This window comes from Centruroides sculpturatus, unplaced genomic scaffold, assembly GCF_000671375.1.
Source record: "Centruroides sculpturatus isolate CEXI.00-Female unplaced genomic scaffold, Cexi_2.0 scaffold2163, whole genome shotgun sequence".
Classification (NCBI taxonomy): Eukaryota; Metazoa; Arthropoda; class Arachnida; order Scorpiones; family Buthidae; genus Centruroides; species Centruroides sculpturatus.
Window position 1 is genome coordinate 67,258 of NW_019386305.1, and position 984 is coordinate 68,241.

A 984-nucleotide genomic window follows, 5' to 3' on the forward strand; every position below is an offset into this window, starting at 1 on the left:
TTACAGTCGATCCCCCTATAAGATCATTGATTTTTCCGTTTTATCTGAATTACATGTTGTACGAGTCACTTAGATTTTACAAATACGTGTGCCGGGCTGTGAACGGCTCACATATTTGTAAAATCTAAGTGACTCGTACAACATGTAATTCAGATAAAACGGAAAAATCAATGATCTTATAGGGGGATCGACTGTACCTCTGATTTTTATCATATAATATCAAAAATAAAAAGTCTACATATACTCAGTCTAAATAATTATAAGGAAGATATTTTTTATTAACAAATAAGATTTCTAAGTATAATTAAGATACTGTTCTTAATTATATGAATATATTTTTTCTAGCCCTGATGGAAAAAAATTTCGTTCCAAAATTGAATTGGCTCTCTATCTAACAAGTACTAAATCAAATTTAAAGGCAGAAGAATTTGATTTTAGTGTTCGTGGGAAAAAAAGTAATCAGTTATCTTCAAGATCTGAATCAGATGAAGCAAAGTCTGGTAAACGTAAAGCATCTTTGTCACCCCCACCATCATCTCCATCTGCAAAAAAGAAAAAAGATAGTCCTAGTGGAGATTCTAAATCCAAAGGGACCACAGGAAGAAAAAAATTATTAGTAAAATTGCCATTTCCATCACCAAAAAAGCGTATTCTTTCTGATTATGCCCATCAGAGTCAGTCAGAACCAGAAGGAACAGAAGTGGAAAAATCACCTGCAGGAAAATCTCCAAAATCCCAAGATCGTAATCAATCTAAGAACTCTAAATCTTCCAAGAAGACTAAAAAAGCAGCAAAGAAAAGTAAAAAAAGTGGTTCTCGTGAGAAAAGTAAACACAAGAAAAAAGTGAAAGGAGGTAAATAATCAAAGCTGTCTTTTAAATAATGTTTTCAGTATTCTTTTTATAAAATTTTTATGAACAAATTATTTTTTTAATCAAATACATTCAATCTTTATAGAATATTTTTATTTAAGGTTTAAGGTTG

At 30.5% G+C, this 984-nt stretch overlaps 1 protein-coding gene across 1 annotated transcript in view; it reads left to right on the forward strand.

Annotated features, from left to right (window-relative positions):
- Positions 1 to 893, forward strand: part of LOC111614483 (methyl-CpG-binding protein 2-like) — a 23,585-nt gene extending 22,692 nt beyond the window's left edge. Inside the window, exon 5 of the mRNA XM_023355857.1 lies at positions 346 to 893. Coding sequence (XP_023211625.1) covers positions 346 to 862 — 517 coding nt within the window. The 3' untranslated portion in view covers positions 863 to 893. The remainder of the gene's footprint in view (positions 1 to 345) is intronic.
- The last annotated feature ends 91 nt before the right edge of the window (positions 894 to 984 follow it).